The sequence below is a fragment of the Columba livia genome, chromosome 1 (genome assembly GCF_036013475.1).
Source record: "Columba livia isolate bColLiv1 breed racing homer chromosome 1, bColLiv1.pat.W.v2, whole genome shotgun sequence".
Classification (NCBI taxonomy): Eukaryota; Metazoa; Chordata; class Aves; order Columbiformes; family Columbidae; genus Columba; species Columba livia.
In genome coordinates, this window is record NC_088602.1 from 195,757,836 (window position 1) to 195,780,729 (window position 22,894).

The 22,894-nt window shown below is 44.2% G+C and overlaps 1 protein-coding gene across 1 annotated transcript in view; it reads right to left on the bottom strand.

Annotated features, from left to right (window-relative positions):
* Nucleotides 1-5,419: 5,419 nt before the first annotated feature.
* The window catches only part of ABCD2 (ATP binding cassette subfamily D member 2), a 46,603-nt gene continuing 29,128 nt past the window's right edge, over nucleotides 5,420-22,894 (bottom strand). Inside the window, exons 7-10 of the mRNA XM_005498132.4 lie at nucleotides 20,022-20,167; nucleotides 12,819-12,903; nucleotides 12,004-12,129; nucleotides 5,420-9,713 (exon numbers count right to left, since the gene is read on the bottom strand). Of these exons, the coding sequence (XP_005498189.3) occupies nucleotides 9,503-9,713; nucleotides 12,004-12,129; nucleotides 12,819-12,903; nucleotides 20,022-20,167 (568 nt within the window). The 3' untranslated portion in view covers nucleotides 5,420-9,502. The remainder of the gene's footprint in view (nucleotides 9,714-12,003; nucleotides 12,130-12,818; nucleotides 12,904-20,021; nucleotides 20,168-22,894) is intronic.

The following is a 22,894-nucleotide window of genomic DNA, read 5'->3' on the forward strand; positions in this document are numbered from 1 at the left end:
AGCTCAATAGGAGTGAACACTCTGCTGCTGCAGCAAAAAAGGCCAAGGGGATACTGGGCTGCATTAGCAAGGGCATCACCAGCAGAGACAAAGAAGTCATTGTGCTACTCTACTTGGTGCTCACCAGGCCACACCTGGAACACAGTGCTCAGTTTTGGTCCCTGCTATACAAAAAATATGTGGACAGGGTGGAGAATGTCTAGAGAAGGACCACAAAGATGATCAAAGGAATGGGAAGCTGCAATATGAGGAAAGGCTGAGAAGACTGAGCTTGTTAAGCCTTGAGTAAAGAAGCGTTAGGGAAGACCTCATAACTTTGTTCCAGTATTTAAAGGGTGGCTACAAAGAAGAAGGATACTCCCTTTTTGCAAGGAGTCAGATGGAAAAGATGAGGGGCAATGGGCACAAATTATTCCCGGGGACATTCCAGTTGGACGCAAGAGGGAAATTTTTCACAATGAGAACAATCTGCCATTGAAATAGTCTCTCCAGAGAAGTGGTGGATTCCCCAACATTGCACACTTTTAAGATTCAGATGGATGGGTTGCTGGGCCATCTTGTCTGGAACGTGCTTTTGCCAAGAAAGGGTGGATCAAATGATCCTTGTGATCCCTTCCAACCTGGTATGCTATGATTCTATTATTTGTAGTGAAACTCTAAGACCATAAGGTCTCCACAGCACACGGCAGAGCTGTGTTCTTGCCCCCACCCAAGTCCGCTGTGGATGAGGACTCAGCTTTAAGTGCGAGAAAGCAAATAGTTTCTGTTCACACACACCTAATTCTTCAGGAGACTGTGGTCATGCCTCTTCTGCCTCCACCCACAAGAAACCAAAAAAACATTTGAAAAGACCATGACAGTCAGATGGGATTAGAGCACAAACCCAGATTATGGCCACTTTAAGACCTGTTTGGGCATGGATACAGACAGCAGAGATCTTCTGCCCATGCTCTAGGCTGGTATGGCAGAAGCCCACCCTAATCTGGAGGCAGCCCAGTCCTGTGCCCAGCCCAGCGCTGGGTAACGCAGGGCAGTTCCTGCCTTTTTGAGGTGGGCAGGGCTGGCTAAACGTGCTTTTGGGGGTGCCGGGGCAGGGCAGTTTGGGTCTGTCTCTTACTTGCTCACCCATGAACTCAGCAAAAGAACTGGAGACACTTCTCCTTTGTGGCTCCAGGTCTTTAGTCCTTTCCTCCCAGACTCACAAGTAGCTTTTCCTCAGCAGTGATATCCAGCAGGCTGGTTGAGTTGTCCATGAAAGCAGGGGGTGCTGCGGCCCTGTTGACTCCAGCAGCACTGGAGTTCCCACTTTCATAATTACCCCTTGGCCAGGAGGGGCTGTTTTGGCACCAACTAACACAAGCCATAGATGCCATTGAACAACACCCTGTGCCCAACAGGCACTTTCTGCTGGAGCACCCCAGCACCCAGCAGAAGCAAAACCTGTCCTGGTTTCATTCGAGCCTGAATTTGTCGACTTCCAACTCCTGCATCTCATTTATGCCTTTCGCAGCAGCCTCAGACTCTAAATTAGCAAAGTAAACACACATCTTCAAGCATGGCTTTAAGAAAACAAACCAAAACACTTTGAACATGGCCTTACGGTTCACGGCAGGCTAGGCAGGTATTTGATGATACACCCCTGAACTATGTCCTAGGTAAGAGCATGCTTTGGCCCATCTGATCTGGTTTGTCTTCAACATGCCCCTGGCAACTCCAGCCTCCACCGGAAAATTTGACAGGCGGGACAGGAGTTAAAGCCAGCAGACTGAGAAGATTATTTTTAATGAAATAATCCTTGGTTGGGGGGGGAAGGGTTTGGGAAGGTTGGAGCCCATGCTGGTGAAGTAAAATTGGGTTTCCCAGAGGCACTCCATGGGATGGAGGAGCAGGTGCTTTGGTGGTGTCCCATGGGAGCCAGGAATAGCCCTCACCAGCACAGCTCCATTCGCACCAGCTCAGCTCCATCCTCACCAGCACAGTTCCATCCTCACCAGCACAGCTCCATTCGCACCAGCTCAGCTCCATCCTCACCAGCACAGTTCCATCCTCACCAGCACAGTTCCATCCTCACCAGCTCAGCTCCATCCTCACCAGCACAGCTCCATCCTCACCAGCACAGTTCCATCCTCACCAGCACAGTTCCATCCTCACCAGCTCAGCTCCATCCTCACCAGCACAGCTCCATCCTCACCAGCACAGTTCCATCCTCACCAGCACAGCTCCATCCTCACCAGCACAGTTCCATCCTCACCAGCACAGTTCCATCCTCACCAGCACAGTTCCATCCTCACCAGCACAGTTCCATCCTCACCAGCACAGTTCCATCCTCACCAGCACAGTTCCATTCTCACCAGCTCAGCTCCATCCTCACCAGCTCAGCTCCATCCTCACCAGCTCAGCTCCATCCTCACAGGGCAGCCCAGCCTCAGCCAGGGCGAGCAGGTCACAGGAGACTGACAACGATCAGATTGACTAAGGGAACGTCTAGCAGAATAATTTTTTAGAAAGACCTTTTTTAATATCTTCAAAACTGATGATGCAAACAGGGTTTGGTCTTTTTTTCCTTGTTGTTAATTAAAACAGAAGCAGTTTTCAGCCCACGACTTGAAAGAGGACTTGAACCTCGCTTCAGAAGTCCCTGGAAGTCCTTACAAAGGAAGGGCAGTTGTTCTCCCAGGCTGGAGTACCTTGCCTCAGCTTTCATCTTGGCATGAAATGCATTAATCGCTCTTCTTTTTCACCTATAATAATGTAAGCAAGAAGTGCCCAATAAACAGTCCTCATCCTCTGATGCTCAGCAATGAGCCATATGGCACACACATCAGGGAAGATTAGCGATTAGACAGGGGTTGAATTCTCAGTAATATGATTACAGTACAAAAATAGGCTAGCAAGAGGCTGCAACAGCCCCTCCTTGTATGCTCATTTTGCAGTAGCAAGGAATGGGAATTTTCCTAATTTTGCTTCTGTGGCTACCACTTCATACTGGATATAAAGGAACTTCTGGTTGAACAGCAGAGCTCAGACAAGACGTCATTATTTAAGAACTGATTATATTTATGAGTTGCATAGAAATACGCCAAAGGACATTATGAAAGGCAATTGTGTGCTTCTGACGGCCACTTGCTAGGATTAAAAGAAGATTATTTATTTTTCACAAGTATGAGCTGTATAACTTTTAAACCACTCTGGCATTGCAGGTATAAACTGATCCTGGGAAGTGTTTGCTCATTTTAGTTGTGTGGATATTATTTCTTAAGAATTTCCCTAAAGGTGTTTGCTGACTACCATCTCAGCACTGCAGCCATCCCGCTGGGGACAGAGAACAGGTAAAAAGCGTGGGAAGGAACACTTGGTGCAACCCATATCATAAAGACAGAGATCTCCAAACACACCAGCACAGGAAACACCAACTGCTAGAGAAGTCTCTCATAAACTTCATGTGCTTATAGTACAGTGTGCTGTAATAGAGGAGAAAAAGCATTTTTAACTGATATACAGAGGACAAGAGTATTAGAATTACTGAGTGCATTTTTTTGGTGTTTTAAATATTGAATAGGTTGTAGTTGCTTCAATATTTTGCTTATCAATTATGGTGAGAATAATTTCTACTTCCCAAAGACCCAAATCTTTATGAAAAGCATTATGACTCTGATCTATTTGAAATGCAGCTCTAAAACACGACAAATATAAACTCTATCTCAGAGACATTTCAATCTAAATAACTTTTATGACAAATTCCATGCTAAAATTGATCCATAAATGAACGTGTTGTTCTTGTTGTTTATGTTATCCTACAAATGCTGTGTCAGGACCAGATTGTCTCTGTATGTTTGGTAACAATAGAAGAAAAGTAATGTGCCATTGCATAATTGTGTTATGTCCGAGACAGGTTTAATTATCCCTTTTTCCCAACACCTGGATCGTCCCATGGGCTCTCTTGGACTGGTTTTTCCCAGACCTCATCCCAGTCTGGTTTCTCCCTGGGGGCTCAGCCCCAGGACCCATCTGGCTCCTCAGCCCTCCATCAGCCACCCGCCACAATCTCTTTCTTTCTTTTTTTAATGACAGATAGTTCACACGCATCAAACTTGCCCTGGGTGGGTGCAGCACTTTTAATACATCTCTGTTACCCTCTTGTATATGGTCTTATTTACATGAGGTTAAAGAAGTTAATTGAAAACAAAACAAACAACAAGCAAACAAACAAAAAAAATCCCAACAAAGCAGATGCTGCAAAATGAGCCATGATCAGAAATACGGCCATAGAGAGACAGTGTAATGTATTCTTCCAGATATTCCCCACTTACCAGAAATTTTCAGCTGTGGGAAGCCTTTGAACACCTCTACTCTGAATCTTTCCCTGAGTCCGTTTTTCCTGTGACAGGAGCCCTGCTGTCCCGTCTCCTCTGGGAACACTTCACCCCTGGGCACGGGCACAGGGCTCCAGCACTTCAGAGTGGACACATGGCACCAGTCCTCTGGTGGCCTGATGAGAAGGCAGGAACACACTCCAAAGAGCAGACACCAAAGCACATCTTACCAAAAATGTGAAACTCAAGTGCAGTCTCACAGCTCTCGTCTCACCTGCCGCACTGCAATATAGCCTGTCTCCTCCTGGGCTGATGCACGAGCCCCAGCGTGATCCTGCAGCACCCCAGAAACCCCCAAAAATGCATTTCTCGTGGCTTGTACCCTGACTCTGCTCTCTGTCAGTGCTCTTCCTCTGAGTGGGTGCAGCAGGTGAAAGTGAGGCACAGGGGACAGACCTCCAGTCACTCATGAGGATCTAGTTCTCAAGTGACCACCATCGCCAAGGGCTCCTCAGCTGCATAACCCAGGTCCTGTGCCACCACACGGTGCCTCACAACCCCAGCCACGCTGGGACGTGTGTGCTAAGGAGTCAACTGGTGTCCTTAGAGTCCCCACACTCCTGAGAGTCTGCAGGGCTAGAGACTGTATTTGTGGATCTTAATCCCTAAGGAAAATAAATCTCTGCTATTCTAGGCCAACATGGGCACTTGGTTATGACATTTGTGACATGGATGCTTTATGCATAACTTTATCCTACAAAGACCATAATGACAACCTTTGGAGGAATGCTGGTGAGACCACCTGACGTTGACACTGTCCCCTGGCCTATGCTGCAGAAGTCTCTGCAGAACTCCCCAGCAAGTGGTGGCAGCTCTTGTCACCTTCTTGTCATGAATCAGGTCCACGCAGAAGTAGATGTGCGCAGGACATGAGAAACCTCACAGCTATGACACCAGCCTGATCTAGGAATGAAACATGTTTTAACTTGCAAACATGCAACACCCACCCCAAGCTTTTCGACCCCACCACAGACACGAGGGAGGGGAAGGGGTCCCCAGGCAGGTCCTGACTGCTTCATGAATGATTCATAAGGAACACTGTAAACTCAAAGTAAATGCAACATGGTTTATTTGAGGTTGAAATAAATTACAACTGTAAAGCATAATTTATTGCTTTATAAATTGTCTGCTCTTAAAAGGCATTAATATCAAACAAAAACAAAACAAAGACACATTCAATTAGCAGTTCAGTTCTCTTAAGCTTCATGAACAGCTCAGTAGGGGGATTTCATTCTGTGTGTGATTGAAATCTCTGATCACAGGCTCATAAACTTGACTTTGACATGCATTATCATTCAGACATGTTGAGGGGACTGTAGATGTGTTCATTTCCTTTAGGATAAAACTTTTATTGCAATTTTTCCCAAAACATCCCATTGAATACACATTCATTCTTCACTCAAATACGAATCCCACTGGTTTCAAAAAACTACTTTAAAAGGTATGTGGGGTTTTCTACCCCTGCAGAAGGAGGGCTTCCAAGTCGAAAATAGAAATTAGTCTGGTCCCAAAACTAAGTGAAAAAGAAACTCCTCCTACACTAAAATACTGAAATCCCATGCACAAAAAATATTTCCTCCCATGCTGAGATTCTTGCAAAAAATCCCAAGGTTATCTGAATGAACTGATGCGGATACTTCATATTTTTATTGTATAGCTACTCCACGTCTGATACTGGTATGAATTTTGGTCAGCAGCTGTACTCCTCTAGGATGCAGGACCCTCTAGGATCCCTGCAAGCCCAATCTGCCTCAAGTCCTGGGGGACGAGGGGGTCCTCACTGGAGGCTGGGTTCATGGAGAGCATTGCTCATTTGCAGCCCTGAATCCATAGATGCTGTGACACGAGCTGGATCCTGCTAGCTCCCCCAGAAGAGAGGCCAAAAAGCCACTTTCTCAGTATCCAGGGGAGTCACAGCTCCTGAAGGCCAGAAAGGGAACGAACATGGACAAGCTGCTCTCATTGCACCAAGAAAAAGAACTCCCCCAAGGTATCGGCCCTGCTCTGCCCCTCTCGCACTGAGCGTGCAGCTCTGCTCTGCTTCCCACCTTAGTCCGAAGCAGCACAAAGTGAGCTGGCTTATGCCCCATATTACACCAGAGGTGCAACTCTCCAGGAAGAGACCCCCAATTCAACTGGACCTTGGAACAAGTTAGAAAGTTTGCAGATAAAATCTCCAGGGAAGTTCCTCTTCCAGCCACAAAACTAACTTTAAAAATAATGAGCCACCAGTACAGAAAATCCTTCTACAACTGGCTCGGTGTTATTCAGAAAGTTTCTATTTAAAGTCTCTTTTCATACTGGCCTCCAATGCTCTTGTCATGTCTACAAGGAAGTAGATAGCTGAGTGAGATGCTAGGATATTTTACGATGTATTACTGAATGGGAATGGTTAACTCTGTTACTGGATCCAAGAAACATGTATCAAACTTCAAGGAAAACACTATTACATTGATGTGATTTCAGTTTCGTTAATGTTTCATGAGTAATGTACGTATCAAATATTTTTTGCATAATCTCATTTAAAAAGCAGTGAACAAACCTTCTTCTTCTAAACACAGTTTCCTCAGAAGATGTGTTTCTATTGTGCCACGAGGGACGGCCACCTTTGATCTCTGTGAGGTGGTGCAGCTGATTTCAGGTGCTGCACTTGCCCATGATGGCTCCCAACAAGCCAAGTGCCATGGCAGGGCCCTGGTGGGAGGCCGAGTGCCTGCAGGCCACACCTGGCGCTGTGCTGAATTGGGCCAGCTGTTCAGCACTGTTCAGTGTCCTCATTCAGGGACCGGACAACCCTTGTTTAGCTCCCAGCCCCACGGTAAAGCGCTTAACGGGGGGACAGGAAACACTGGTGCCCCTTCCCCCCTCAGCTCCTGCCTCACGAGAGCCTTGTGGCGAGGTGGCTGTCGCGCGTTGCGCTGGCAGGACACGCTGCAGCTGGGACAAGGGCATGCACACACTGCGTGCCTGATTCATCACCACCTCAGAGAAACATAACTCAGAAACGTGCAAAATCATCACTCATCTCATTTATGCTCACCAAGAACAGATTCTTGGCTGACTTCTTTTTTTCCTTAGCAGTTCTGATTTTTTCTTTGAAGATGAGAAAGAGGAAAGTAAGCCTTCAGGGAGAGGGACAAGCAGAGACACCCGCAAATTAAAATGCATGCACACGTCATCCACCACAGCAGTGACCTCCAGTCTGCACTTTACAACACAACGTCTGATTATCTTGAACCTTAATTTCTCATCCCTTTCAAAGGTTCCCAAGAGCATTCCTTTCTGGGTCAGAGAGACATCCCACAGGACTCTACAGAGAAAACTAACGGGGGGAACAAACTGTTGTAATGCGGACAAGTTACAGGGTTACATTTAAGCCACAGACTCCAGAGGAGCAGAACCAGGAGCAGACTTATTCCATTTTTGGGTGGAGGTGCCACACCAAGCAGCAAGACGAGCACGCAGTGAGAAGGAAGATGGGCTGATTGGTTAGTGCAGTGGGATGGGAATTGGCGGATGGAGTTAATTCATCTTACCCTTGATTCTTGAAGCTATGAGAAAAAGGAAACAATTTCTATTCAAGGTGCTCAAACATTACCAGCTCAGCAAATACCCCAAAATATTTCTCCTCTCTTAACAGTTCTCAGCAGCTTATGCATTGCCTCTCTCAGACTAAGCACACCAGACAGACATCTTCTAACAAATCACACTTCTAGGGAAAAAAGAACCAACAAACTTCAGGACTGCTACATCTCTGCTAAGGCTCATTTACCATCTGAAAGCTCCTGATCTTCACTCCTGAGCTGCCCATTTGCCGGCACTTGCAGTCAGAGAGAGCAGATCAGGAGCTCCGTTCACACTTTTATTTCTAATTCACTGGTTTTTGCCTCCGGCGGGGCACTCAGGCCAGCACTGTCTTAGGAGTTTACGTTTAAAGCCCTGTCTGACTGACTGGGGACCAGGTTCCTACTGAACTGAAATGCAGATGGGACCATTAGTGAGTGCATCTGAAAGCAAAGCTGTTAACTGCTGCCTTTACTCACAGGTAGAGCAGGGTTCTGCCACTTTACCAAAATAGGGCAAGCATATTAATTAGTGGTTACAACATACTTCAACTTTTCACAGACCTTTATAAGTGCTGAGCACTTTAACTGGCAGGACAGCCATGCCTGAGAATTCAGCGTATTGTGACAACTGACATTTTTCTCTCCTACAGTCCTTCAGTCACAAAGCATCCCATGGAACAAACAAGTGTCTATATTGTCACTTTACCAAAGGAGGAAATGGGTCAGAGATGGACACAGGTTGGATCACATGAGCAACTCAGTCAAGCAGAGACTAAGTCACTTGGTGCCAGGCCCAGTGCACCATTCCCACACAAGATGTTACTAAACAGGGGATAGAACAATCCCCCAAAGGAACTGATGCATTACGAAGTGCGAGGAGCCTCTGAAGCTACGCATAAAGGCATAAAGTACAGCACAAGTATATTACATGTTTAGCTCTATCTCTGCTGCTCTGTCACAAGGGCAGTGAGTTGCTGGGACGGTCGTCTTCTGATCAACCTATTATGTTATTTCCTATGAAAATGCAGGTAAAGGTGTGTACGCGACTCAGTAGTGGAACAGGGATTTGGATTTACATGGGCTGAAAGAACGTTTCTTATACCCAAATGAGACTTTTGTATGCGTCTGCACACTCAGCGGATGCTGCCTCTGCCGCGCTCCATGCCCGAGTTTCATGCCAGGTTTGCTCTGCGTAGCAGGCATTTCATACGCACACAGAGACCGGCCACAAGAGCACATTCTGCAGGCTGAGTCTCAGGCAAAAATTCACCTACAAAACCTAACTGTGTTGGTAGTTTTTTTGCAGTGAATCGGGCTTTCACTAGGAATTAACATAAGCTGCAATGACTAATCTTATACTCTGTGCACTTGCTTATTTTCTTTTCACAGTTCAACCACTTTCTTCCTTAATACTAAAACGCTAAAGTCTTACATAGCATTCAGAGCATTATTTTCTGCTGGCTGTGTTTCTCTATGCTATCACAATGCATGCAAAGGATAATGGCTGAATTTGTAATGCTTTTAACTAAAAAAATACTTTTAAAAACATAAAACATAGATTATCTATTCCTCTTTGTCCATTGTTTTAAGCACCGAGTCTTCTCCCAAGATTTTACACAGTTCATTCAGTCTCTGCTGCATTTTAGGAATTCCTGCGAGCTGGGATTCCAGTCTCTGTTTTTCCTCACTCAGTGACAAACGGATGGCGGTGTCCAACTGCTCGAAACGCCAGCCGCCTTGGCCGTCAAACTGCAGCAAGTGACTGTGGTACTTCCTGCAGCAGAAATTAAAACATTAGCAATGGCTCAGGGAACAGATGGTTCGTTTTTGGATGCAAATTTGGATGTCTGCATCTGTTTTCAACGGTGTCTCTCAGCAAGTTGAGAGCTCCCCAGTTTTGGATCACTGGGTAAGACTTTTCTTGCAGTGACTCATAATCCCAGGACACTCTTTTGTAAGGAATTCGGGTATTTCAAAGCCTGACACCAGGACCTCCCAGGTCCATCCAGCAGACAAGGCTCCCTTCTACCCCAGGAATGCTAATCCCAGTTGATTTTATTGACCTCAATTTCTGAGAGACGTTTTACCTCCTTAGCAGAAAACACATTCAAGCAAGCACGGTGCACCTGATGCTACGGATAAAACTCCAGTTTGTTCAAATTGCACCTCAGTTTGTTCCTCTGCATCTCATAAGGATGGCTAAAGAAACCTCCAAACATGGTTCAGTTTGCAAGGGGCCAAAACAAAAAGGTCTGTGTAGGAGTCACAGATCTTTCAGTGAGTATCAGGGTGTGCACACCGAAAATATTCAAAGGTGTACATGTGGAGTTTGTCAAGATCTGACAAGACATTTATCAGGAGGTGCAAGAGGAACAGCAAAGCTCCCTCAGAGCTGATGGTATGACACTGTAATTTATCACTATAAATTACAGAAGATAAAACGCATCATAAAACAGTGATTATAAATCCATTCAAGGAATGTGACAGTTTAATAAACTCAACAGCATAAGACATGGGACTTAAAAGGGATTCAACTCCAGGCCTATATCCACCACTTCTTGCATATTATTCTCTGTGACTACAAATGCTTAGCTTATCTCTCTGTTTTTCCCCCACTAAAAACCAAAAAAATTAGGATGCTAAGACAGATAATTGAGACACCTAGTATTTTCAGTCTCTTGATTAAAAGAGCAAATACTTCCTGGTATAATCTTGAGGAGGATAAAACAGCATGTGAAGCTGGTTTTTGTTAATGCACTACAGTCCTTGTGGAAGTATACCTAAGTTAAAGGCATTTGATGCTTATTTCTAAATACTCAGCACTTCTGTTTACTTCCCCAGAACCCTACAAATCACCAGATTTCTGATAATTTCAGTAATACCGTGTGGGTTACCAGAACAATTCCAAACCTTGTGAACAGCCCTAGTACTAGGAAATAAGAAATGTCAATAGGAAACTGAACTCAAAAGATCTTTCTCACAAGTGCTTCTGTATAACTTTCCTCTGCTTCACCATCATTATTTATAGGTGAGATGCTCTCAAATAACTGTTTTCTTGAGCAGTGGTTTTAAAATAAAGCCAAACTTTAAAAAAAGTAAACACAACATTCTTTTTAAGTGTAATTTAAATTATTTTAAGACCAAATGTGTATGTGACATTTTTTTCCTATCACAATATCCATTTTTTCTTTATATTTAAGTCCTGATCTTACAAAAGCCATTTCCAGTGTCACAATCTACACAGAGGAAGGAGGAATGCTGAGGAAACCATGTTTTCAGAGAAGCAGACACGGATACAATTTCTTTTCTGAGAGGCAACAGACTGGTAATGGATTTTTTGTCATCAGCTTGAAAAGAGCAAACAATCTGACAGTAGAGATCAAGGAGTTCAGAACAAATAATCTCTGCTAATGTCAGCTTATACCTTCTTGATCTCCTTCTGCCCTTTAAAGTGTTTGGTTATTTTATGTATTCCATAACTACATTTATTTCCTTTGAGGGACTCTTCCATATTTAGTACTCCTTCGCTAGAATTACGTTTATTAGAATTCCAATATTGCTTTTTTTTAATAGTCAAATTTTGAAAGCTTACCAACCCTGCAGATAGAGGACACAACTAAGTTAAACTACCAGATGTTTTATTCCTATGGAAGAACAAAGAGCAGTTTAACCACTTGCCATATTTCCCATCTTCTCCCAAGCACTGGTAAACTTGTCCAGGACAGCTCATATATTTGTTATCTTTACAGAATAATCTGGTGACATCTGTTGAGGCTGTGGTGTGGTGGAGTGATTAACTGCCTCTTAGATACCTGCATGTTTCTATTAATAGTTTATAACTGAAACACATTTAAAAAAAATAAGTGGGAGGAATAAATACATGTCAAATAATGAAATAAATCAATGCTAAATGCATTTACATCACTGTTATTGTAGATAAGTTATCTTAGAAAGTACAGTAGATATTGATTGAAGAACTGCCCTAGTACAAAGAATAAAGGCCAGTCCACTCCCTGTCAGAAAGCTAAAAGCAAGGACCATGACAAATCCCTGAACATACTTACCAAAGAGAAGGTCTGTGTGTTATAGAAAGCAGGGATATCCCAGCAGCTTTTGCAGCTTGGAATATCGTTCCTTCAACATCAATGCTTACAGCACTCGTGCATTCATCCAGCAATGCGTATTTTGGCCTTTCAAAAGCAGATAAATAACATTACTATTCTATGTTTTGGACAGTATTCCCATGTACAATGTTTAATTGAAAGAACGACAGAAAGGAGAAGGCTATTTTTGCCAGACAGCTCTCTCATGTACAGCTGGAGCTTCCAAGCGTTATCCAGGTGCAGAACCAGCTTCCAGGAAAAACGGGTTTTACTTCCTGGTCCCTCTAAGTACACAGTGATCTAACTTCTATGATTCTAGTTTGATCTAGTATTATTCTGTCCTTTCAACAAGTCATGCGGTAGCTACAGCCAACTCGGGAACTTTCTATGCAGCGCTGTGTATGGGCTGGGCTGCCTTTACACGCCTGCAGCCTCCAAAACCAAAAGGTTTGGAGCTTGGTGCTCAAACTCCCACAGTCTCTGCAACGGTCCACCAGACTTCTGCAATATTAGCAGGACAGATGCAGGGAAGGTGTTTGTGCCCAGGATGCTAAAGAATGGAACATCTGGAAAATGTAATGCTCTGTTGCCAAAAGCAAAGTAAAAAGCATTTCCCAAACTAAAAGCAGAGCTTCTATGAATAATCTACAAGGCTTGTGGTCCTACACAACTGTCTAGCACTGGTCTAGTCTACTACTGGTCAAATTATTACAGCAAACCTGAAAAACTCTTCCTGATTTTCAGATGCTACTTAAAGAACAAATCAATATGCTTACTTATGGTAAAACATCCGAGCCATTCCCATCCTTTGTTTTTCTCCTCCTGATAAGACATCTTTCCAATCCATGATGGCATCCCAGCCTTTAAATAAAATGCAAACAAAACACATCAAGACAATGTAAGTTTATGAAGGAAATGCAACTTCACTTGCAACATCTCTGCAATTTGCAACCAAAATCGTAGAGAGCATTTCCACTGCAGAAGGGACAGCTCAGGGTTCTGGATGACATCTTCTGAAATACTCAATGCCTTTTGAGTGGCACTCAACTGGAAAAGTGTCCCAAATATCATGACAAGTTTGAAAGCAGAATTTAACCTCCTTGGTCACGTAGGTATTGCTTAAAAAACCTTACTTACCATCTATTTGAAAAAATATCCCTTACCTGTTTGTTTTATAGAAGAATTTGCTATTCCTTCTTGAAAAGTGTGCGTGGAAATTTTAAAACAAATTCAAAGAAAGTGTAAAAACCATCAAGAGGAGCACTGGACTCCACTCACTACTGTAGGCGAGGAGTTACTGTCAGCAAACTCAACAGAAACACATGCAGACACGTTCTGTGTGCACACACGAGCAGCCAACACACAGAACTGCACACAGACACGAGGATTTTCCACAAACTTCCTGCTACCTTGTATTTAGAAATGTCCCACAACTATTGTAACACTGGCTATCCTTATTTAATTTTCTACATGGCTTCTAGCTGATTTTTTTCTTCATCACTTCCAAATACATGCAATGGTAGTGTGATACATCTTATCCACGATGTTACAGCAAACAGGTGTTTCTTGTGAGTACTCTGGAGTGATTAATGCCCATTAATGAGAAACTTCAAATACCAAATCACCCCATGGAAAATAAGTTTTCAATCAAATAATTCAGATGGATAGAGTAGCAAGATATACGAACTTTGAAAGTGAAGAATGTAGATGCAGAAAACAATCTGATGTTTGTCCCAATAGATCATCTGTTCCTGAGACAGGCAGCTGGAGTGGGGCCAAGTGAGGAACAGAACATTTTTCTGAATCAGCCCAGAAGCACTGTAACTAAAAAAATTAACAACACAACCAAACCCCCTTTTCTGCCACTGCCCAACTGAAAAGAAACATTTGCCAGAAAAGGCTACAAAGAAGGTCAAGTGAGCGGGGGGGCTGTGTCACTTCTGACACCTGCCCAAAGGTGAGACGCGTGGGGCTTGTGACGGTGCAGGCGGCTGGGGAGCGCTTGGGCTTGCTCAGTCTGAACAAACCCTCAGTGAAGCATCTAGTGAGACGTTCTGTGACTGAAAACAGGAGCTGATAATGCTAGCGACTGAATTTCAACTATTTTTGATACGTAAAATTGTAAAATACAATGTCAAGATGCTTTTAATGTATGTGTGTATAGTCAGATTTAAAACACAGGCATGCACACAGCAGAAATACATCACCTTTACTCGTCCTATTGTTTTTCCTTAGCTTCCTTCCATTCTGGTTTAAGGATCCCGGTGGGTACCTCCCAGGGGCACGCACAGGGCTTTCTATGGCGGGCTCCTAGCAAAGACGGAGTTGTGTAACGACTAACTGAATCACCCCATGGATGAACTCTCGCAAAGGGAACAGATCCACAGAGGCTGCTGCTGCTGAGCAGCCTGTGTGCCAGGACCATATAGATTGCTGGAGTGCCACTTCAGTAACACCTCCAGCTTCCAAAAAGGCCAGTAAAGCACCTGGAGTGCTCCTTTTGGCAACCAGTGCTAAGGGCAAGGGATGGGAATGGTCCTTCATGAAAGCTGTAGAATACAATGTCCATGCTGCTGCTTATATTCTGTTATTTTTAAGCTGAGAATATAGATGAGCTCCAGGGACCTGGATCTGCACTAGGGTGTGGGTGGGTGTGCAGTGCCTGGGGAAGCTGTGCCTGCAACCATCCAACTGCTTCTAGATCAGCTGATTCATAAAGACTTACTAAAAGACTAGAAGGGAATGAAGTTCAAGAAGTAGCATCACCTTGTCAGCAAAACCACGCTATTGTTTCCTCTAAAGGTGTAAGATTTAGCCTCTATTTACCAGGACACAATGGCCATCTCTGTGGTCACTTCAAGTTGAGATACTAACTGAATATTAAAAGTGTCTTGTCTCTTCCTCCCTAGCCCTCTGGCTTAACTTTCCTATTTGCCACCTGGAATATCTCAAACAACAGATAAGGAAGGATCTGTTTAATATTCTCTTTCAAAAATTATTTTCTGATGCTGAACAATTTCCTCTGAACACATAGCCATTGTAACTCACAATAAACTGACTCCCTACTGTGCACTAACAATAAGGCACCTACTTGTTTCTCTTTTCTTCCTGCTGACATGGCACAGGTCAGTGAAGGTCGTTAGTGTTCTGAAAATATCAGCCACGTCTGTGGCTTACGCCACCCATAGTTACATCCACTTTGCAAATGAAGAAATGAAATGGCTTGTCTGTGAACACAGCACAAATCTCTCAGCAGGTACAAACTTAATCCTGGCTTTCAGAGTCCAAATTCCTTGCCCAGCTTCTTGTTACATGTAGCCTTCTATTGCACATGGCATGATGTAGATGTGATGAACAGTGCACGTCACAAAATGCCCTGTGCAACCAGTAAAAGAGCACAAGTACTGTGCTGGGACAGAGTAACAGCAGAAGAAATATATACAGCTGCCAGCAGAAACTAGTGATACCCTCATGATGCCTGCATTTTATTTTCTTGCATGGTTTCTTTTATAATTCCTTTTACCTCAAATTTCTGAAGGAAAAAGCAAGCTACATTTGACAACAAAAAAAGGGTTACACCTGGGGTCTGTAGCCCTGTGCATCCTTCATCCTTGTGAGTCCTCACAATTACATGCAAGACAGAGCATTCAGCTGCCATAAAAAGATAGGCTTTAAAGTTCCTTTTCCAGATCTACCTTCCAATGCACCTCTTCAGACACGTGTTACAGCTCCATGACAGAAGGAAGGCAGCAAACTACAGCCAGAGTCCACCCCGGTGAGCCTTTGAACACGGAGGCCTCTTGCACAGCCTATGTCCCCAGGCACTTGTCAAAATGGAAGAGAGCCCTGGTGCTGAGCAGGATGAATATGCAAGGACAATCCTTAGCTGAGGAACAAAGAGACCATCAACTGCCTGAGCCTGGGCTCAGCATGACACTGCAGGGATTTGTGTCTCCGGATTTCAGAGCCACTGGAAAAGCCGGCAGAGTGCTCCAGAGCTCCTGCTGGTTCCAGTAACAAAAGCAAATCCAGGGCTAAAACAATCAGATGAAAAAATCTCAGAGAAGGGAAATGTGCTTGCCTCTGTGTTCACACGTGGCCTAGCACAAAGATTCCCTGGACAAGACCCAAAGATATGACAAATGTGCAAAACAACGAGGAATAATTATAATCTGGGGTGCTGAGAAGCCATAAACAGGTTGAACTTGTTCAGTAATGTCATCAGCCCCAACCTGACGGGTCTGGTCATGCATTCAGCGTGCTGCTACACGTACTCTCTCATGTGACGGGCTATCAGCAGCCTAAGGCTGCATCACGATTGACACTTGCTAAATATACACAGATTTTCAAGGCAGGTCAAAAAGCAACCAATTTATAGGTATCTACTGCACATCTCTGCACTACTACCCATGACTTTTGGACATGTCTTTTCACCACCAATACTGAATACAACCTTCTTTGCTACCCTCATTTTGTATGATGATATTTTTCTGGTAGTGCTAGTCACTTTGCAGGTATTGATGGGGGCACCTTATTGGTAATAGAAAGGAAAGCAATAAAATGGCATCCCTCTAATATCCAGCAGCTGAGAAAAGCATTGGCGTGGGCCTCAGTTGGGCAGAAACTCGGTCCCTGGCACCAAGGGTGACAATGGTCAGCAGCATCTGCACGGGGTTCTTCTAGGGCTTGGCCTGAGGGACATCAGCAAGGGTGGTGGTGGGGTGGAGGATTGGTGTTTTAGTGCATTCTGTTGCTACTGACTGAGAAAAGGCTCATGAGGGTAACGCAGAAGCTAAATGCCAAACTAGGTTACTTACTCTTGTAACCATTCTATTTAATTCTAACTGGGTCAAACATTATTGTAGGAAAAAGAGGAATTTCTGCCACTGGCAGCAACAAGAACAACGTCAGGCACTTCTTGGCTACTTTACACTTGGAGTCTGGTGACCGTTGTACTGATGCAATGTGGAAGCAATTCAGCTAAAGACAATAAAGTTATGCTGGGACAAATAAATTGAGTAAGAGTTGTGCGCTTTTGGCTCCATCTGGCTTTTTCATAACTGCCCACAGGGAGCAGAACTCAAAACTGCACAACATCCTATTACACATGTGACACTGCTGGTCAATATAAACAGAGCAGGGTCATGCCCTAAGGAGCCTGCTGTCTTGGAGAGGCTTAACACTGCAGGGGGTAGGCGCAAGGGGAAGAGACAGAGGTAACGCTCTGAAGGAGAAGAGGATCTACAGAAAAAAACATTGAGGAATTATATTAGATTTCTATAGCTTAATGGCTGACACATAGCTCCATTCTTAGAACGGTTTATGGAGACAGTTCAAAATAGCATGGACATATCCCATATATCCACAAGAATCTGAATTATTAAAAATGGTTTCATTGATTTTTTTTCAGATGTAGTGTATTTTACATACACTACATGTGCATATAATATATAAATAGAAACTTGATGGGAATTTTTCAGCAAAACTTTTTTCTATTGGAAAATGCCAGTGTTTGGCAACCATCAAAGCAGTTTGCAAAAAGGAAAAGGATGGTTTGGGGCAAAGCCCTTGTTCTATAAAGCTTTATATGGGATTTTTTCATTATTTTGCAAAGAAAAATTCATTTTTTAATACAAATATTTTTAAAAATCTGTTTTCAATCAAAAGAATAAAGTAAACATGAGAATTACAAAGTAATTCAGCTATGTACAAACAAAAATGTCAACTGTTCACTTTCAACAAGTATTCCTCTGGCTTGCTTGTTCAAAAAACCAGAGTATGAGTCTTCTTCCCAGAGTGGGGAAGCTCTAAACAATATGTAAGCATTTGAAATCCATGTAATGTGTCAAATCACATTTCACGGATTTCCACTCTGCTTCTACCTTGGCACTTACCTCCTGCAAATGCTCAAGGAGTAATGGGAACAAGTAAGTGTATTATGGTCCTAAAAACTTCCTGGTATGCAGTAATCTCTCCCTCGTTTTCCGGCTTTGCCCACTTCTGTCATTTTAGACTGCAAAATCCCTAAGATACTTTTTTTTAAACATTTGTTTGTGCAGACTTCTGCACAGTGTGCCCTTATCCTGAGCGGAGTTTCAATACAGCACCACTGAACATTAACCACATCCTCTAGACATTTTACAGATTGTGTGTGCCCCACATGTGCAGTCGGGCAGGCAGACGAGCAAGCATGAGGTCAGCAATAAATAGTTCATTTGGCACAGAAAGCAGAGCAAGACTGATCCAAACCTGGGGTTTCAGTTTGGCAATACTGAACACTGACCCTGGCCAGCGGCATCTCATACGTGCAGCGCAGTAACTGCTCCATCACCAGTTCCGTGCTCCAGCTGCAGGGTTATAAACCACAACAATGTGCACTCAGGGACTTCTTGGGGAGAAGGTTTCGGCCGCTGAGGGTCATGTGTTGTTCAGTACATCTACAAGCACCAGCAGGCTATGAATGCACATTCCACAGTGGCTTCTTGCCACTGACAATTTAACTGCTCCTCCTTTTCCAGCTCCTCACTCCAACACATCTGCTTGTTCTTCTGCAACTTAGGCACTTCACTTAGCGAAGCAACTCAGGAATACTAACAGGAATAGTTCTAACATCCCCGCAGGGAACAGAGGCCTTCTCTGCAATTATTCCAGTCACTGAGTTTAGCTCTCTGCCCCCTTTTTCAATCCTTGTGTCATCATATCAGATCTGAATAACAAGATGAATCAGAATGATGGCAGATTCTTATCTTCTATTGCAATTTAAGGGCCAACAGTCATTATTACATTCTTAACAAAGCAGCATTAACCCATGGAAAGTCTATCCAAAGCCCTGTGAGGTAGAAAAGTATGCGTAGGTATACAATTGCTGCTGTGAATGATTACTACTCCCCACTCTAAAGTATGCAGAAAGGAAACCAGATGAGTGTCTGTGCACACTTAAAAAATACAATGCACTTTCTGCATTTTGAACAGAGCAACAGGCTGTCATCCAGGAATGGGAATTCAGATGTTACCTTGTGATTCCCAATGGCTGAGGCATTTCTCTCTATTGTCAGAACGATCCTGAGAGACGCCAAGCACTTACTTTACAAGGCGACGCACCCAAAGCACCCTCTCAAAAAGAAGCACTGACAGCTGGCAGAGAGAGGCAGGGTACATCCAGCACTCAGAGTAACAGCTCCTCAGAGGGGTTTGAAAAATCCTCCTTCTTCTCTCTGAATCTTACCAACTTTGTTCTCTGCCTGTTTTAAAAGCATAATGATGGGGAGGAAATTCAAACTAGAGATTAGTGGCCGGTGGGAACAGAAGGATGAAAATTACTGCTGTGCTTGGGACAAAAAGCCATGAAATGCTCCAGTTTCTTAGACACAAGAGAAGCCTTTAGCATCCTGACAGTTACTGTGCCAGTGTATTTACACTGTCCCTTACTATTAGGGCAAACAACACTGAGAACACATGGCAACTTAAACAACAAATGGTGGATGGCAACACTCCACTGTCAGCCAGTGCCATTTGGTTATTTTTAACTTGTTCACCCTGGTGGTGTGCAACCAGATTCTCCTTCCCATGGCACATAGTCCCGCTGACCCCACAAACCACAGAGGTGAAAGTAGACCTGACTCTCCTTTCATTCATGTGCTTTCGAGTTAATGTACTCAGTGACATCACAAGGTTTTTGACAAGTTAAATTTTCTAAGGAAATGAAGGAAAGTCATAGATCACACAATACCATGAAAAGACTGGCCATTACAAGAGAGCAAGGATGTTTTGCGTGGGCATGGATTTACCAGGGAGGAGAGAAGCACTTCGCTCCTCTCCATCCATTAGCACCGTCAGAAACAACCACGTGGTTGTACAGCTCCCACAACCAAAGGGCCTGGATGCGGTTTTGCCAAATCAGTAAGTAAAGGTCAGTCACACTAAGACACACACACGAGGAACAGATTTTGTAAAGCCTTTTACAAAAACAAGCAAATTACCTCCTTCTCTTTGAACTATGTGGTACAGATGAACCACATCCAGGATACATTCCAGATCTTTATCTTGGTAGCCTTTCTCATGCATGTCATCTACTGAGTCTGGATAGATGACTTGATCACGTAATGTTCCAATGGACATGTAGGGTCTGAAAAACAATACAGAGAAACCGGTAATCTGGGGCTGGCTCCAGCAAGCGCATCTTGCTGATGCTTTATGAGCAGAGTATAATACTTTAAACACCATGTTGCTAAAAACTGGATTCATCTGTGGGTGCATTGTGGGTGAATGATTTTCTAAACTTACCCTAGGGACAATGTATTGTTTTTATAGAAGCTGATTACAGCATAGCAACAGGGGTAGCATTAGCATAAAAACAAAATGACGGATCAGGCAGAATAAACACCCACTTCATAGCCCATTCAGAACGCTTTCACTTGGAATCAGGGAAACTCCACGCTGTATTCAAGGTTTGGTATGCTTAGAGATTTAGAAAGGGAATCTAACACTCTGATGTTAAAAGTGAACTGTAACAAAAACTTTGCAGCTCTAACTGGGAAGCACTTTCATGGTGCAGCAGGAGACACCCAAATCAGCAGGAGAGCAGCAAAAGCCTCCTTTGCACACTACTATTCAGGACTGAAGAAATGGGACCAGGCTTAACTTAGCTGGCTCTAGAAGTCAGTGTAACACTTCTGAGAAGTTGATCAGCTTAACAGCCTCCCTTTGCCAAACACAAGGCTGAGCTGTATGTGAAGCTGTTTCTGAATCACCACGTTCCCAGACCAGGTAATACCACCCACCTTACTAAAACAAGCTGTCTCCACTTTGAAGCCAGAGCGCTCAATCACGGCTGTGCCCCTGGAATGGCTATGGACAGTCTCCACAACGTCATGTGCTGTGCCCAGCTGCTGGTACAGCCCAGGCCCCAAAAATCCTCCTTGCCTCTAAACAAAATCAGCTCAAAGAACAGTTTTACATCTCTCTAAAAGATACCACACTATTCAGCCTGGGATAGCGAAGGCAATCTAAGACATATCTGTTTGACAATCTCTTTTGCTCTTGTTCTAAGCATTTCTTTGGAAGGACAAATATCCACCCTGTCCCACAGACACTGCTGATAGCTCTTGGAAGCTGGAAACACCCCAGGAATGATCTGTGAGATTTTGAGTTTGGAGGGGAAGGCTTGAGCCAAAGAACAGTCAAGCTCCAGACTCTGCCCTGCTTTCTGTGCCAAGAGTTACACTAACTCCCCGTGGGTTCATCTGCCAAAACAATACCAGTCTTACTAAAGCTGTGTTGCCAGGGGATGATGACACAGAGGAGCAGTTAAAATAGGGCCAGCAATGAGGAGGCTTCGAGGCAGCTTGCCCCTGCCACAGAGAACTGCTCCCAACAACTTCCCAGCACGTTGGCAAGGGGTCAGTCTTCTTCCCCGAAGAGCTCTGGACCTGCGAGGTAGGAAGGTCTCAGACATGATTTTCCTGACAAAGAAGTGTGACACTTAACAGATTTCTTCCCTTCCCTTGCAGGTGTCTCTGCAGAAGGGGTGGATCTACTTACTGTTAGTTTGACGGTCCCTAAAATATAGCAGAGTCATCAGAAGGAATTCATAATACAGCAGATGTAGAATTACAGAACTAAAGCTGCAACGTGAACTGAAAGTCACATTTAAGCTGGCATCAGTCACATTGGTCTTAGGGCTGCAGACATCCATTGTGAATTGTCTGTACCCGCCCATAGTTAAACTACTTTCACCACCAGCTGGGTGAGGGTGGAAGGGCAGGGGATCTGAACTGCTCCTAAGTATTTGGTCATTTCCCTTCTGTGGGTGGGCACCCAGACGGAGCAAAACCAGAACCACAAGTCAAACGAAAGCATTGTTGCTCCTCTTTGCTCTTTGTTCCGCTTTGGGTTTACTGTGGGAAGGGTGCTGCTCTGGGCTGCTGCATGAACACTGGCATCAAGTGCAGTGAGCCATTTACATTAACGGGGATATTGCAAAATCTCAACTCTAAAAATTATGTAACTTCATGAAGTAATGATTTATTACATTTCCACAGCACTCTCCATCTAAAATCCCAGAGGGCTTTACTTCTTACACATGTAGAAATCACTTCACTTGCTTCAGAGTGCTGCCATCTCTGGGAGAAAAGACAGCAGCTCCACCTGGGCTCAGAAAACTTGTGATCAGGTTATGCATAAGACGTTGTAATTTAGGTGAAGCTGCAGGTAAGGGCAAGGAGGACAGAGTTACCTATCATATCATTTGTCTGGCATTTAATACCTTGCTCTTGTGAAGCATGATCCTGTAATGACTAGCAGCTCTGAGATTTGACCTACAGCACAATCGGGAAGGCTATGCTCAAAAACACCGCACCAAGACACTCACTGCCACGCTGTTCCCTGAGTCACCAGCACCGCTTCCTGGTACAACTGGATTTTCCCCGTGGCCTCCCAGCTAAACTCGCCGGTACTACCAAGCACACCTCTCCCCGCCTGGCTTGTGAAAATGAAAGAAAAGCCCAGCCTGCAGTGGAATAGCAAACCCCAGCAATTACTGACTGACTAGTAGAGAGGAAGAAAGGCTTGTGGTTACGGGTCTGTCTGGGAGGTGGGAGAGCACGTTCTGCTGCCCCCATCCTATAGGAAGCCACTCCTGTCCCTGACGGGACACTTCATATTGCCTGGCGTGAGATGTCCCGTTTGGGGCTCCAACTCTTGACAACAAAGAGAGGCACTTTTGTGATTGGTTTATCCCATTGATTTTAGGGAAGGGATGAATTGCCTCCAGGGGGTGTCTTCTCTCTCAATGGGGGCCTTAGTTATGCAACTTCTAAAGGGTTAAAGTTAGGTGAGATCTCATCTAACTCAT